Source organism: Podarcis bocagei, assembly GCF_964188305.1.
Source record: "Podarcis bocagei genome assembly, chromosome: 11".
Taxonomy (NCBI): domain Eukaryota; kingdom Metazoa; phylum Chordata; class Lepidosauria; order Squamata; family Lacertidae; genus Podarcis; species Podarcis bocagei.
Genome location: NC_138136.1, coordinates 35,961,166 through 35,976,417, shown reverse-complemented (window position 1 = coordinate 35,976,417; position 15,252 = coordinate 35,961,166). Strand labels below are relative to the sequence as shown.

General features: G+C 39.6%; 1 protein-coding gene across 3 annotated transcripts in view; it reads left to right on the top strand.

Moving 5' to 3' along the window:
* CERT1 (ceramide transporter 1) overlaps positions 1-13,448 on the top strand; it is a 58,360-nt gene extending 44,912 nt beyond the window's left edge. For 2 of the 3 annotated variants that reach the window (XM_081212922.1, XM_081212920.1), the window contains 7 exons: positions 3,611-3,706; positions 4,332-4,464; positions 4,568-4,638; positions 6,613-6,741; positions 6,992-7,121; positions 9,508-9,644; positions 10,409-13,448. In XM_081212922.1, coding sequence (XP_081069048.1) covers positions 3,611-3,706; positions 4,332-4,464; positions 4,568-4,638; positions 6,613-6,741; positions 6,992-7,121; positions 9,508-9,635 — 687 coding nt within the window. In that variant the 3' untranslated portion in view covers positions 9,636-9,644; positions 10,409-13,448. Of the gene's footprint in view, positions 1-3,610; positions 3,707-4,331; positions 4,465-4,567; positions 4,639-6,612; positions 6,742-6,991; positions 7,122-9,507; positions 9,645-10,336 lie in introns of all 3 variants that reach the window. The other variant, XM_081212921.1, reaches the window with a different exon arrangement.
* The last annotated feature ends 1,804 nt before the right edge of the window (positions 13,449-15,252 follow it).

Sequence of the window (15,252 nt, the reverse complement as noted above, 5' to 3'; positions counted from 1 at the left end):
CACCGGAAACGTGGAAAGAAGCATTCATCACATTGATTCCCAAGTCAGAGAAGGAAAAGACTCAGCTTAAGAACTACCGTCCCATCTCACTCCTGAATGTGGATTACAAAATATTTGCAGACATTTTAGCAAGTAGACTTAAAAACGTTTTAAACGAAGTAATTCACAAGGACCAAGCAGGCTTTCTCCCTGGTAGACACATGTCTGATAACACCAGGAATATTATTGATATATTGGAGCTGTTGCGAATTAGAAACACAAGGGCTGCTTTAATCTTTATTGATGCGGAGAAAGCATTTGACAACATTTCTTGGATGTTTATGAAGAAAAACTTGAAGGGGATGGGAGTGGGACGGGGGTTTGAAAATGGACTAGAAGCAATTTATTCAGAGCAAAAAGCCAAGTTGATAGTGAACAATGTGGTGTCGGATGAACTTCTAATTGAAAAAGGGACACGACAGGGGTGCCCTTTATCCCCTCTGCTATTTATTTCTGTTTTGGAGGTATTGCTGAATATGATTAGGGAGGACCAGTTGGTGCAAGGTATAGAGGTCGGAGCGAAACAATACAAACTGAAAGCCTTTGCAGATGACCTAGTCTTGACAGTACAGGAGCCAGTATCTAGCACAAAAAGAGTTTTGGAACTTATTTTGGAGTTTGGTCGGGTGGCGGGATTCAAGTTAAACAAACAAAAAACTAAGGTTTTGGTCAAAAATTTGACACCTACAGAGATAGAGGGGTATCAGAAAGAGACAGAGCTAAGTGTGGTTAAAAAAGTGAAATACCTGGGGGTATACTTGTCCATCAAAAATTTAAACCTTTTTAAAGATAACTATGAAAAATGTTGGTTGGAAATTAAAAAAGACCTGGATATCTGGTCAAGATTGAAACTTACCTTGTCAGGCCGAATCGCAGCTATAAAGATGTGTGTTTTGCCAAAAATGCTATTCTTATTTCAAACCCTTCAGGTCGTGGACAGAATGGAATGTTTTGGAAAATGGCAGAAGGATATTTCTAAGTTTGTCTGGCAGGGCAAAAAGCCCCGAATAAAATTTAAAATACTAACCGACTCAAAAGAAAGAGGGGGGTTTGCCCTGCCGGACTTAAGGTTGTATTATGAAGCTGCAGCCTTCTGCTGGTTGAAGGATTGGTTCCTGTTGGAAAACATCGATGTCCTAGATCTGGAGGGGTTTGATAATGTGTATGGTTGGCATGCATACTTGTGGTATGACAAGGCGAAGGTTCATAAATTGTTCAAAAACCATATTGTCAGAAAATCAATTTTTGCCGTCTGGATGAAGTATAAGGATTTATTAGAAAACAAGACCCCGAGGTGGCTATCACCTGTGGAAGCCAAGATTTCAAAAAAAAAGCCCAATATGGAGGCCTATTGGCCAAAATATTGGGAACTGATTGAAAGAGTTGGAGACAATTGGAAGCTCCAAAGCCAGGACAAATTAAAAGGTAAGGTGCGAGATTGGTTACATTATGCCCAAATTCAAGAGGTATTCAAAATGGACAAAAAAGTGGGTTTCCAGTTGGAGAAATCGAAACTGGAGACGGAGTTACTAGAACCAAAGATTAAGGTACTTTCGAGGATGTATGATTTGCTGCTTAAATGGAACACACAGGATGAGACAGTTAAATCTGCTATGATAAAATGGGCACAGGATGTAGGACACAACATTATGTCTGAGGACTGGGAAAGGTTATGGAACACCGGTATGAAATTCACGGCATGTAGTGCCTTGAAAGAGAATATTATGAAAATGGTATACCGGTGGTACATAACCCCAGTCAAGTTGGCTAAAATATACCATCTTTCTGATAATAAGTGTTGGAAATGCAAGGAGGCAGAAGGGACATTCTTTCACCTCTGGTGGACCTGCCCGAAAGTAAAGGCCTTTTGGGAAATGATACATAATGAGTTGAAAAAGGTATTCAGATATACCTTTTCTAAGAAACCAGAGGCCTTTCTTCTGGGCATGGTGGACCGGAAGGTGCCAAAGAAGGACAGAACCTTATTTATGTATGCAACCACAGCAGCTAGGATTCTTATCGCAAAGTTCTGGAAGACACCAGATTTACCCACACTGGAGGACTGGCAGACGCAGCTGATGGACTACATGGAGTTGGCAGAAATGACCGGCAGAATTCGAGATCTGAGCGAGGAAACAATGGAGGAGGACTGGAAAAAATTTAAGGACTATTTGCAAAAACATTATAAGTTGTTTGAGTGTTAAGATTGTGCACGATTAAGAAACATTATGCTTCTGCAATTTATTTTAAGTAAATGATTAAGTATTGATGGAAAAAAATGAGACAAACTAGAAACAAAATATTATGTTTATTAACAGTGTTAAAATTAAATTACAAATTTTTGAAATTGGTAACATAATAAATACAAAGGTATAATAAGTTGGGAAATAAGATAATAAATTGCTGAATTGGTTAGAATGATGAACGCAATGCTGAGAGGATGCGAGGAGGTCCAAAAAGATGTTGAAAAAATTTTATAATGATCTTTTCTTTTTTCTATGCTTTTCTTTATATATATGGAAAATGTTTCTTGTATATTGTTGTCCAAACAAATTTGTTTACCTATGGAAAGAAACGCAATAAAAAATTTTTTTAAAAAAAAACAAAATTGAGTTTTCATTTTTGTGCCGGAAGTTGGGCACGCACCGCACACAAACTGGGCTGGCTGAGAACCTCCCTGGCTAGGAGTCATTACTACTGACTGGCTTGGTTTGCACATAATGCTTTGTTTGATCATCCAGACCCAGTGGCTTAGCTTATTTACTGGCAGCTGACTAGAATCTGAAACAATTGTTTGTTGTTGGCTTACAGAATCTAGTTTCATAAATCTGGGGGACAACAAGTTAGCTTTATGTATGAAACAGGGCACTGTGCTCTGTCTGGGGCTGTCCAAGATGCAGCGGCGCATCTGCATTTGATGCCTTTATCTCACTGAACCCAATTTAAGGTGTTGACTTTGACATATAAAAACCTGGATGCCTTGGGCCCCAACTACCTGAAAGAGTGTCCATCCCAATACTAGCCAGCCTGTTTATTCAAATCTGTCAGGGAAGCCTTTTTAGAAGCCCCATCACTGGTGGAGGTCTGATTGGCTGGTATCTGTAGCAGGGCCTTCTTAGTAGTGAAGCCCCAGTTCTGGAATGCCCTCCCCCTTGAGATTAGACAAATATAGACACTGTGAGGTGGTTAATGTGCCTTTCCTTAACAGTGGTGATTTTATACATTTCAGATTAAGGGAGATAGCTGGTAATGATTTTTTTTAATTTACATTTGTATTGCTTGCTTCTGTTCTGTTACTGCATTGTATCTTACCCAAGTGTAACCCACTTTAAGATCATTAGGTGAAACAGTGAGATATAAATAAATCTTAATATCTTATTTTTGGAAGGAGATCCACCTTTTTCTGAATCCTTTGTGGCTCATGCTTGCTTGCTTTCAGAAATTCCTTTGTCCAGATCCATCTCTTTCAGACGTTCAGCTATTGATGCCTCATTGAGTCCCCCCCACAAATCCACACAGTGGCTGATATTTTTTCATAAATGTGCTTTTTCTTTTTCTTCTTTTTCTGAAGGTGGAAGAAATGGTGCAAAACCACATGACCTATTCATTACAGGATGTGGGGGGAGATGCTAATTGGCAGCTGGTGGTTGAAGAAGGTGAAATGAAGGTTTGTAGAACATTGCAACGCTTTATATTTTGGAAATGTAAACTAACATTTGTTTTATTGCACTAATGCAATAGATTGAAATTTTTCTTGTATCAAAGGGCAGTATAGGAAAAAAAAATTAAGTAAAGATAACGTTATAAGATGGCTACAGTTGGTACAGTTCCTTAACAGCAAACGGCATGTGAACTGGATATTTCTGCAAATGACAGGCTACAAGTTTTGTTCCTTTTTGAGAAAGTTGTCTATTCACCACCATTTCATTCCTCATTTGGATCCCCCCCCCCATACACGTAATCAAAGTCCTTATTTTCAACTGAATATTTCAAATAATACCGGATTTGATCACAGGCATCCTGCTGATTATTTTTGGTGTTCTGCCTCTCCATAGCTGTGCTAGCTAGGACTGATGTAGTCTAAAACATCTGGAGGGTGCCAGGTTAGAAGGCTCCACTGTGTTGTGCTTCAGATTCCTTTTTTTAATATTAATATTTAGAGGTAGCATTACAGGATATTTATATTTAAATAATTCAGGCCCTTCCTGGACATAAAATTATTCATATCACTGCCTTTAGTTTCCAGGATGAAACCAAGCAAATGTTTTCAAACATTTTACATTTATTCAAAGGTGTACAGGAGGGAAGTGGAAGAAAACGGCATTGTTCTCGATCCTTTGAAGGCTACACATGCAGTCAAAGGCGTCACAGGGCATGAGGTCTGCCACTACTTCTGGAACGTTGATGTTCGTAACGACTGGGAAAGTAAGTCACCCTGCTAGTTGCGTTTGTTGATCTGGATAGTGTACAGAAATCTTAGCTGTTTGTTTAATTGTTTGTTTTGATTATATTTTTCCTTCCTTTCCAGCAACCATTGAGAATTTCCATGTAGTAGAAACTTTAGCAGATAACGCAATCATAATCTACCAGACGCATAAGGTAAGGCTTAAGGCTTTGCATTTATACGCGGTAGCTTTTTCATAGGACTGCACAGTGCCGTGTATGCTATGAAGAATGATGTACACTCTAAAGAAAAGAAACAAGCAGTCTAGCTGTTTAAAAAAAAATCAGTCCCTTCTGGTGTGCCTATTGAAGCATTGCTGAACTCTTCATAGCAGGCCAGATCAGACAGTGAAAAATCCTTTGTCTGCTGTTGCTTTTTGTTGGCAAGGATATATATATATTTTATTCCCTTTCTTTGGCCCCATTTGTCCAGTCACAATGGATACCTTTCAACTTGCAGAACCTGAAGTTGTGGAGATGTGAGGCCTATCACACATGTTTCTGACCCTTGCCTGTCCTGGCTTATAAAAGAAGTTGTGAGGGGGACTGGTGGTGTGAATAAGGGCGGGGGGTGAATGCCTGTTTAAATCAAGACAGAGTCCCACCATGGCTGAAAGAAGCATTGGTTAGACCTCTTCTTTTTCAAAAAATACCAACAACTCTCTCTGAATCCCACAGTATAATTGTCAACCAGTCACCAATCTTGCATTCCTTGGCAAGGTGTTAGGGCGTGTGGCAGCCTCTCAGCTCCAGGATGAAACCAGTTATCTAGCTCCATTCCTGTCAGGCTTTAGGCCTCATTATAGAAAGGAGACAGCTTTGGTCACCTTGGTGGATGATCTATGCTGGGAACTGGACAGGATGAGAGTGTCCATGTGCCAACTGTACCCGTTTATTGAAATGTCAGATCTTGCCACATTGATGCACACATGCCTCAGTTACACCCCAGTTGGACCACTGTAACACACTGTACATGTGGCTGCCTTTGAAAAGTGTTTAGAAGCTTCAACTAGTCCTAAATAATCTGGCCAGATTGCTGACTGGGGCCAGTTAACATATTACTTATCTGATAAAGCAACTTCACAGGCTACCGGTTCATTTCCAGGCACAATTCTAAGTGATGGTTATGCCCTATACAGCTCTATATTGCTTGGGCCCAGGATACCTGGAAGCTCATATCTCCCAATGCAAACCTGCTCAGATGCTCAGATCCTTGGCTGAGCAACTTCTCTCGGTCCCATCAGCATTAGACACAAGAGAGAACCATTTTTCCGGCAGCTGCTGCCATATTGTAGAATTCCCTCCCAAGAATGGTTAGCTCTTGGTATTCAGACAGGCCTTTGAAAACTAAGGTGCAAACACTGCTGACCACTGGACTGCTGTCAGGGCAAACTGTATTTGAATGCTGGAACTAAATATGTTTTGATGTATCTTAACAATTTTTAACTAGCTTGTTTTTATTATTTCACATTTTATAATTATGTTTTTTAATGTTGCGAGCTGCCTTGGGAGAAAGGCAAGATACATTAAATAATAATAATTATAATAACCTTGCTCATAAAACTTTTGGTTTGTTAGGTATTTAAATCTGTTTTCCTTCTGATCTTCAATAATGGTGTGTCATACTTGGGAGAGAGACAATAGTCCAGTGATAGAGCACAAGCTTGGCAAGTCTTCAATTCAACACTCGCTCGGCGCATGTGTGTGTGTGAGAGAGATCAGTATTATGTGATCTCGATGATCAGGACATAGCTGACCACCACACACTCCCATGGTAGCTATTTTGTGACTGGTGCCCCCAACACTCTCCCAAAGCTCAAAATGTTCCCATCATGTTAAGCCAAGCTATGGCTTAGCTCAGTAAGATTACAGAACAGGGAGAAAGAAGCAAAGGAGCTTGAACATTTGCCATAACCCATGATTCCGTTAACATGATGTGTAAATCAGACCTATCAAAGCTCATGTCATAATAAATAAATGTTAGTTGTGTTTACTGCAACAGGCTAACACAGCTTACCGCTCTGAGAATTGTTATAGGGTTGTTGTGAGATTGCAATAAGGTAATGCGTGTGGAGTGATTTAAGTGCTCTGAAGTACTATAAATATGCTTACAATTTTCTTTTCTTCTAGAGAGTGTGGCCTGCTTCTCAACGTGATGTGCTGTATTTGTCTGCTATTAGAAAAATACCAGCTTTCAATGAAAATGACAGTGAAACATGGATTGTCTGCAACTTCTCTGTGGAACATGATAGTGCTCCTGTAAGTGTATATTCCAGTTCTGAGGGTGTTTCTTGCTTTAACCATGTAATAAAACTTCACTCCAGATTACCATAGAATGCTTTTTTAAAAAAAACAGTGTACGGGCAAAAGGGAGCTAAGAGAAAGGATAATTAAAAAGGCAGACTGAATAAATTGTAGTGAAAATGGAGGGACTGTGTTTGTTGTAATATTTCATCCTAATTTGTATTTTAGCAATATAACATTCTTAAATGTTTGTATTTCTTGACAGTTGAACAATCGATGTGTTCGTGCCAAAATAAATGTTGCTATGATATGTCAGACGCTGGTAAGCCCACCAGAAGGGAACAAGGAGATAAGCAGAGACAACATCCTATGCAAGATTACCTATGTAGCAAATGGTAAGGCATGTCTACACATTTTGTTGCAAACTGAGTTTATGCAAAAGCCCCGCTCCTTTTCTTAATAAAGCACCTACTTGTAGGCACTATATAATAAACTGGGAACTTAAAAATAGGAACTCTGTTTCGTTTATATAAATGAGGCAACTTTGAGCCAATCTAGCCAAAGGTGTTTTTTTAAGGACTGTTGAAACTAGGGTTGAGCGCTTTGGGGGCGTGTGTGTGAGCTTTTCTTAGTTTTGCCAAAAGTTGTTGAACCAACCATGCCATTTTTGAGCTATTTTTATGGGAAATCGACAAAAAAGGCACTGCCGTCATGGGCTGCCCTAGATCTGGATTTTCCCAGACGTATGGCAACCCTAGTTGAAACTGAAGTTAAATCCAAGTGGTACTGAAATTTTAAATGTCCACTTCCTTATTTTGAGATAAGGCAGGCAGGCAAGACACTAGAGCAGGTATTTTCAACCTTTTCAGACATAGGACTCACATGCATTTCATAGAATCATAGAGTTGGAAGAGACCACAAGGGCCATCGAGTCCAACCCCCTGCCAAGCATTTGGGGGCCATTAATCTTTTACCTTATATTTGCATGGTGGTAGTGCTCCTGTTGCAACCTACCTTGGATCAGGCCACCATCCACTAGTGGGTTTCAACCCACCCATTGAGGACCAGTAAGTACACTTGGCTAAATGCCTTCTGTCCGCTTCACATATCAACAAGACTAGGTTTCAAACAATGAACAGTGAAGCCACATTCAAACCTTCTCTCTGATAGGTGTGTATCCGTTCGATGCATTTACACTTCACTTTTTTTTTTTTTTTTGCACTTAATATCTTGGGTGCAATGGATGAAGTAGCTCTTAGGTTTCATAGCCTAGTCGCTACCATATGTCATACATATATTTAATCTCTTTTCCCTATAAATGCTATACTTTAAATTTACAAGAAATGATACATGTATTTCTGTGTAGGTTCTTAAAATTTTTTTGCTGCTCTTATATTTGTTGTACATAGTTGCCTTTGCTCCACCATGCAATATTTTGTTCTTACATTGATATTGCTTCTTATGCTGCAGCCAGGGATCATGAACCGTTTTGGACCTCCAAACACATGTAATGAATTGTGGGCACCAGTTACACTTCATCTGTTGTTGTTGTTGTTTAGTCATTTAGTTGTGTCCGACTCTTCGTGACCCCATGGACCAGAGCACGCCAGGCACTCCTGTCTTCCACTGCCTCCCGCAGTTTTGTCAAACTCATGCTGGTAGCTTCGAAAACACTGTCCAACCATCTTGGCCTCTGCTGTCCCCTTCTCCTTGTGCCCTCCATCCTTCCCAACATCAGGGTCTTTTCCAGGGAGTCTTCTCTTCTCATGAGGTGGCCAAAGTATTGGAGCCTCAGCTTCAGGATCTGTCCTTCCAGTGAGCACTCAGGGCTGATTTCCTTCAGAATGGAGAGGTTTGATCTTCTTGCAGTCCATGGGACTCTCAAGAGTCTCCGCAGCACCATAATTCAAAAGCATCAATTCTTTGGCGATCAGCCTTCTTTATGGTCCAGCTCTCACTTCCACACCTCATCTAGCTGCAAATATATGTCCAGCTCCCTACACAAACCACACATACATACAGGACACACATACATACAGGACACATACTCTCATATGAATGTATGCAGCACACACTCACATAATTTCATGCTATTTCACACACACACACACACACACACACACACACACACGTTTTAGCCATTCAAGGGCTCTCTGATCAGGTCTGAAGTGTCCACTGAATCTGAAGTGTGGGAAGATGAGTAATTGCTGGAGGAGGATCCACATCTCAGGACTGACTTTTCTTTTTATAATATTTTCGTGCCCTTTTGGCTAAGGCCACAAAAGCACTTTCTTCTGGTCCTGCACCACCTGAAGGTGAGGCTGCTCAGGCATCAAGGGTAGTTTTTGCTCAAGGACCCCTGAAACCCCACATTGTTGCTTCCTTAGATTCCCCCCCCACACACACACACAGAGTACACAAGACAGAGTGGACCAACCCTATGCAAGGGAAATCTTGGCTTCACATAGCTAATAAACTCTACACTTGGACGCAGTTCTGTGCAATCCCAACCAGGGACTAAGACATCTGCCACTTTCATCAGGGGTCGGAAGAAAACTTTGTTGGGTTGTTGTTTTTGTTAATTGCTGCTCTCAACCTCTGTGCCTATAAGTTCACGTGCAGTATTCAGATATGCCCAAAGACTGGGGCAAACTGATGAAAAGCAGGCCTTCTTAATAAAATCATTTGTTCTGCATAAAAACTGGTGTATTGTTCTAGTTGCATTTTTATATATGCGATGTCAATTTTAAGTGTATACATCACTCTCATCTTTATTTGTAGTGAACCCTGGAGGTTGGGCACCAGCTTCTGTGTTACGGGCAGTAGCAAAGCGAGAGTACCCAAAATTCCTGAAGCGGTTCACATCGTATGTGCAAGAGAAAACGTCAGGAAAGCCTATTTTGTTCTAGTGTTAACAGGTAATGAAATATGTTAAGTCAAAATTAACATTTGCTGCAACATTATTGCCATTAGAGACAGCCATTGCATAATTAAGAGATACTGAGATTCTGGGAATACAATGTTATTTGGAGCTTAATTTTAAAATGGTGCAGTAAGTTTGAAATCTTCCTGTGTTGGGAGGCAAGGAAGATGTTTATTTGTTGCAGGGTAAAATTTGAGAATCAACATTATACTTTGGGGGGATTGCTTTTGTCACTGAGATACTGTGAAAACTGAAATTGCAGTGTTGCTGCCTTGAAGCATATCTGAAGTTTGGTATAGTTTGATTCCTTGTGTTTCATATAAAAGAAACATTAGGTGCACATATTTGTTTTTGCCCCTTATAAGGCTGTGCAGTAGGTTTCTTCAGCCGCCCAGAATAATCAGTTAAGAAATCATGTAGCTAGGAAACAGTAGGAATGGGTAACGTAACCTTGCTGGCAATCTGTCTGCTAGTAAATGCAGAAGGAACAATAAATAAAATGGCAGGTGGTGCTTTCATTATTAAGCCCTCAAATTAAGGCCCCCCCTTCTGTCTTTTCTGTGGGTGTCACTTATTGTTATATAATACTCAACAGACTCTCTTCCTTCTGAACTGTCAAATGAAACCATGAATGGGGAATATATAATAAAGACATTATTGTGCTTTCCACATTTTCATGTTTCATAGCACCGTCTTAGCTTTGTTGGTGGTAATCCGAACTGAAGCTTTCATCCATTCCCCTCCCTCCTCCATCCCCAGTGATTGGAACAAGGCTGTGTGAACATTCCACATGGAGAAATGAACCAAAATGAATGCTCCAAGCTGGAACGTAGGATCTACAGTCTTATGACCCAAGTCCTGGATTCTGTACTCAACTGAAGAAATACTGCAATGCCATGACGCTGATCTTTCACTGTCTTTTGCTAGCTCACCTTGCTGAATTGGTGTGTAATTATAAAAAAACAACACAAAATACATGTGTTGATACATGTATGTGGCTCTACTTTATTTGCTTGCTTTAGAGAAGAAAAATACAACTTTTGGGTCACCAACTTGGTTTATTGCTTTAACTTTTGAATAATTTGAAAAGCTTTTGTTTACTGTGGATCTTCATCATAAGACACTTGCACAGCTTCCATTTTGTGTATGTCTAAAAAAAGCACAAAGGACAAATGCACATATAACATACTGTATGTGCTTTATATACACAAAAACCTGTGTGTTGTAACTTTTTTTCCTTCAGGTTTTCAGTAAACTCTGTGTCTTTCGGGGGGGGGGGATTTTTTGTTTGCTTTGTATAATCATAGTTCATTGCTGCTGGTTTCTATGATAAATCATATTGTTATGTAAGACATCTCTTAATATGAGAGGGTTGTCGAGATCCTTATGACTGCCTTTTCTATGGTCTTGCTCCTATGAAGATCTTCAGGGTTCTGATGGAGTAAGTGTGAAAAGCTTTATTTTCCCCTCCCCCAGATATCTTTATATTTCTATTGTATTTTTTAGTTGTGTAAAATGTGCTACAGAAATTTAGTTATTGAACATGATCCAGAATTTCTAAATAGGTAGAGGACGTGAACAAGAAGGTGTGAGCACCCGAAAAAGCTAGAGAAGTGTCTTGCCCAGGTTGTGTGTGATGGCCTTGCTTTCTTGCAATCTGATTTCCTGAAGCTGCAAGAAGTTAACACTGTGTAATATTTATTAAAGTAAATTGGAATACATAATACAACATTCCCAGTCACAAAGAAAGAGCAAATATGCTGTTTTCTGGTCCTGCATGTTTGTTTGTTTTCTGTTCAATAAAGCTGTGTTACGAAGTTCATACATACAACCTTTCACACATGTAATATTTGCCCCCCCCCATCTGCATTGTAAAATGTAAAAATCCATAAAAGCAAAAAAGCAAAGTTCCCCTTAGTTGCTGTGAGAACTTAACTTTCAAGGATATGCCTGTCTGTGATGCCAACAAATAACATGAAAAGTGAACTGTGACAAAAGACTGGTCGTCCTTTTGAGGAAATGTCTCACTTGGTGGTTGTGCTTTTAAATGGAGATTATTCGGAGGATTTGTTTTGTTTTCTTAGCTGTTAGATCAACTTGTGTATATATAAAGAGAGAGAGTCGAGATTTGGATATATTTTTGAAAAGAAAGCAGAAAGTCTTATTTCGTATAGAGTAAGTGATGCCTGAAAACAAAGACAGTACTTTTTAATGAAGATACAGCTGATGAAAATCGTTGAGGTTGGAAGCAAGTTTTTTTCTTGGTTATGGCTGGTGTGTCGTAGATATGCTAAGGTAGACACACTATGGTTGATGTTTTTTAGTCTCCTTTATTTGCCTTTCTCTAAATAATGTGCATGGAATATGCCTTATTACAGAATAATTCTGATCATGATTTGAAAATGTAGAAGAGAAGTGCCTATGGGGTAATGCCAGTAAGGCAAGTAAGTTGAGAAATTTGATCTGTTTACTATATCACCAGTAAGCATTTTATATACAGTTTCTTATACCTCAGATACGTTTAATCTTTTTACAATCAACTGAAGGATGAAATTGTTCATTCACCATAGCCACTGATGGGAACTTCAACAATGCTTAGACCCCAAATGCAGATTTAACAATTTGTCATTTCTGGTAATGATCATGGAAGACATGCAAGTAACTCTAATTTAATTGGATAGCTTTATTATACAAAGAGATGGAAAGTTTACAAAGCAGTATATAAATCTTAATATCATTAGTTGCATTTGCACTAAATGTGATGTATTTTGCAATTCTGTAAATAAAAATTACACTAAATATACTATTTGTAAAGAATACATTTTACTTTTAGACAAGCGGAGTCACTTTATTAGAGCTAGCCTTGCCCAACTGATAACTGGAGGCTTCCTGGGATATATGGCAAGAGCTTAAAAAAAAAAAAAAACCCAATGATGACTTGGAAGCTTCTCCTAAGAAACTGACAGGCTCAGTCAGCCCATGCAAAGAACCTTTCCCCCAGCAGATAACTCTTTTCTTCCCCATCTCTGGCCCTTCCAAATGAGTCATTCCATCAAAACCCTCATTTTGCCTATCCATATCCTCCTTTGTCATTGGCAATAGCTGGTGAACACATGCTTCAGTCCCTTTTCCTTGACTTCTGCACGAACCTGACAATACAGTTGCCCTCTATGTATGTGGAGCCTTCCCCAAAGGTGGCTTTGCCTCCTCAGTGCCTGTTTGTTGCATTGAAAGCCTGACTTTGCCACCACATAAATTGATTTCTGTTAAATGATGGACCTCACTCCATGTATTTAGCTGTTGAGATGGGTGGGGTAGAAGATGGAAAAGAAGGTCATTAAACAAGCGCTGCTCATTTTTCCCTGATTTTTAGACCCTTTTAATATTTTCTTTTCCAGTCCGTCTAAATCTTACAAATTTCTTGGGGTGGGGGGTGGGTGCCTTATTTGACCTTGTAAGAAGTTAACTCTTATCTTATTGGGCTGAGCTGGCTCATAATAAAGTTGTACCGGTTCTCCTTAATCAAATTGTCAAGTCAAACTTTTCACTGATCTTTCTGTCCACTGTTTTATATGAAGCTCTATTTGAGTTGCCACTGTTCATCTACATACTCAAAACATGAATCATTTTAAAGAGTATCTTGAGTGTGTAGAGTGTGACTGTTCTATGATAGCTTTATGATTCTGTTAACCTTAAAAACAAACAAACAGCTAAACTGAGTTGGCTCTTCCATGTTACAATCACAAATTTAAAAACCAGTATTTAAAAGTGAAAAGTATTAAAAGATATTACAAACAAATTTCTGTTTTGTAGTTATTTTTAATACTCGGAAGTGCTCAAGTGAAATGGTTTTGTTTTTTAAAAAATATAATGAATGGATCTAAAAATAGCTTGATATACATCAGTAACTATTTGTCTGTCTGCACTGACGAAGGTGGTACAGAGTTTAGGTTGACAAATAAAGTTAGCAACTTCCATAGAGCTCAGTTGACACTCCACATGCAGTGGCAAACTCTGAATATGGTGAGATTTTAGTGTGAGTGATCAACGTGTGCATACACAATCCAACCAGATATTGGGTACATGGAGCATGTGTACAATGAGAGCTACATGGTTGGGAGGGAGCATGTGTTGGAATAAACCATTTTTTGCCTCTCTATAGAGAGAGACTGAAAAGTATCCCTTGATCTAAGATATAGTCTGAAGATAAGGCTAAGAACATTTATTTCATGACTTTGGTACTATTGATCCAATAGTGCCAAAGCCAATTCACACCAATGAGATGACAGTTTATTGCCACTTCCAGTTTTAGAATGGCTCTGCAAATCCTCGGTGTGAACTAGGCCAGTGTTCCCCAACCTTGGGCCTCCAGCTGTTTTTGGACTACAACTCCCAACATCCCTCGCTAGCAAGACCAGTGCTCAAGGATGATGGGAATTGTAGTCCAAAAACAGCTGGAGGCCCAAGGTTGGGGAACACTGAAGTAGACGACACAACCAAAAGCCACTTCCTCTACCATAGAGACATGTTCCATGCCTCCTGCCTTCACACAGGTAGTTGGTAGCTGGTTGCTGGTAGTGGGTGGCTTTTAGAACCTATTGAAAAGGATAGAGTTGAGGGATGGGGAGAGGTCTGTAGCTCAGTCATAGAGCACATGTCTTGTATGTACAAGGTCCCAGGTTCAGACTAGATTACTAGCTAAATGAATAAATAGTCTGATCTGGTACAAGACAGCTTTGTGTGTGCTGCTTTGATCTAACATGATAGGGACTTCAAACTTTCAGCTACAGGGTTCTTCCTTAATAAAGAACATTATTCATTTCTTTGAGGTTCTTCTTCAAAACAGACTTCCACATAAAACTGGATGAGATTTATTCAGAGGACCATCTAGGAGATGAATGAAACGTTAGCATTTCCTTAAAATATACATTTTTAAAAATACAACTCTAAACCAACATCAGCAGTTGAAAACTGAATTTTTTTCAGGCCCATTTAAAAGTGACTAAAGGGAGCCAAATGTATGCCATATAAGAGCAAGTTGCACAGTGACTGGGCCACTGCTGAAAAGGCCCTGTCTTGTGACTTATTATGACCAGCCTTAATCATAGACCTTCGAGCAGGGTCTCTGTAGCCAAGTGGGATTTTTGTATGGGTTCACGCAGTCAGGTCTCAAACCTTTGGGCCCAGAAATGCATTGGTAACCAGTACTACTGATATATTTGACCCACACCAGTAGCTTAGGCAGCTGTTTTCTGCGCCAACTGGAGTTTTGAACCATCTTCAATGGTAGCTGCACTTAGAGTGCATTGCAGTAATCTAGCTAAGGTTGCCATATTTCCAAAATAGTTTTTGGGGGGATCATTGTACAATTAAAAAACAAAAAAACAAAAACCACCCCCCATGCCATTCATCCGGCTTTTCTGGACATTTTGCCGATTTAGCTAAAATCCCCCTGGACACCTTGGCAACCCTAAATACAAGATATAACTAGAGAATGAATAACTCTGATGAGGTCTGCTTTATCTACAAAGGGATGCAAATCAGCTAAAGAAAACTGTCTGGGAGGAGGCGGAATCCAGGACTGGTAATTTCTAGGTCTAGCC